General features: G+C 67.1%; 1 protein-coding gene across 1 annotated transcript in view; it reads left to right on the top strand.

Annotated features, from left to right (window-relative positions):
- Positions 1-1,055, top strand: part of BIN1 (bridging integrator 1) — a 38,587-nt gene that overhangs the window by 18,762 nt on the left and 18,770 nt on the right. Inside the window, exon 6 of the mRNA XM_014549644.1 lies at positions 749-856. Coding sequence (XP_014405130.1) covers positions 749-856 — 108 coding nt within the window. The remainder of the gene's footprint in view (positions 1-748; positions 857-1,055) is intronic.

The raw sequence follows: 1,055 nt of genomic DNA, 5'->3' as shown, positions 1-1,055 counted from the left end.
AGGCTCCTCCTGCTGCGGCCGGCCTGCCAGCCCAGCCGGGCCCTTTCTGAGCTGGGAGCTGGGGCCCTGTTCCTGGGCCTCGGCGAGGGGAAGAGGCCCGCAGTGCGTGTGCCTGTGTGTGGCGGTGCCTGGAGATGGGGACTGTATAAGATGTGTAAGGGGTGTCTGCCTGCAGGGGCGTGTGCTAGGCTGTGTGCTGTGCGTCGCCCCTTATCCGGTGTAGCTGTGTGACTGTGTTCAAAAAGCCAGCTGCCCTGCTGGCCTGGGGCTGTGCTGTGTGGTCAGTGAGCCAGTGTCTCCACCGAGGCCCCGGGACCCGCTGCTTCTGCCGCGGAAGAGGCGCCTGGAGCCAGGTGGTGACCGTGACGCTGGACTGACCCACGGGGTGATGCTCCCCGGCCCCTCACCCACCCCGTGCTGATGCTCGGCTCCCGAAGGTGTCTGGGGGAGTGTGGAGGCTGATGGCTGGCCCTGGACAAGAGGAGCCGGGCCAGAGGCGTGGCCAAGGGCCCGAGGGCCAGGCGGGGAGGAGGCTCGGCCTCGACGTCAGTGGACAGTGGGTGGATGTGTGCAAGGCGGTGGTTTGACCTGTGCGTGAGGGAGGGGCGCAGAGGGCGCAGAGGCGTGCACAGCCTTGCCGGGCGGGTCTTCCGCGGGCACTCTGGCTTCCTCCGGGTCCCGTTTAGCTGGGCCACCGGCTGGCAGCCAAGACCAGGACTGTTCAGCTCTCTCCTCCGCTCTCTCCCAGTCACGCATCGCTAAGCGAGGCCGGAAGCTGGTGGACTACGACAGTGCCCGGCACCATTACGAGTCCCTCCAAACAGCCAAAAAGAAGGATGAAGCCAAAATTGCCAAGGTGAGGGGCCAGGGCAGTGCTGGGGAAACAGCGGGGGAGGGCTGTGCGCAGGCCCAGGAGCCTCCCTGGGCTGGGCTTACCTGCCCCTTTGCACCCTGGCCCCTGCCCTCCACCTGTGACAGGTGGCAGGTCCCAGAGCTGGGTGGTGGGTGACAGGGTGGTCCCGGGGTGGCCCTCTGGCTCATTCACTGGCACCTGT

Source organism: Myotis brandtii, unplaced genomic scaffold (assembly GCF_000412655.1).
Source record: "Myotis brandtii unplaced genomic scaffold, ASM41265v1 scaffold563, whole genome shotgun sequence".
In the NCBI taxonomy this organism is placed as follows: domain Eukaryota; kingdom Metazoa; phylum Chordata; class Mammalia; order Chiroptera; family Vespertilionidae; genus Myotis; species Myotis brandtii.
This window is presented reverse-complemented; position numbering and strand designations above follow the sequence as displayed.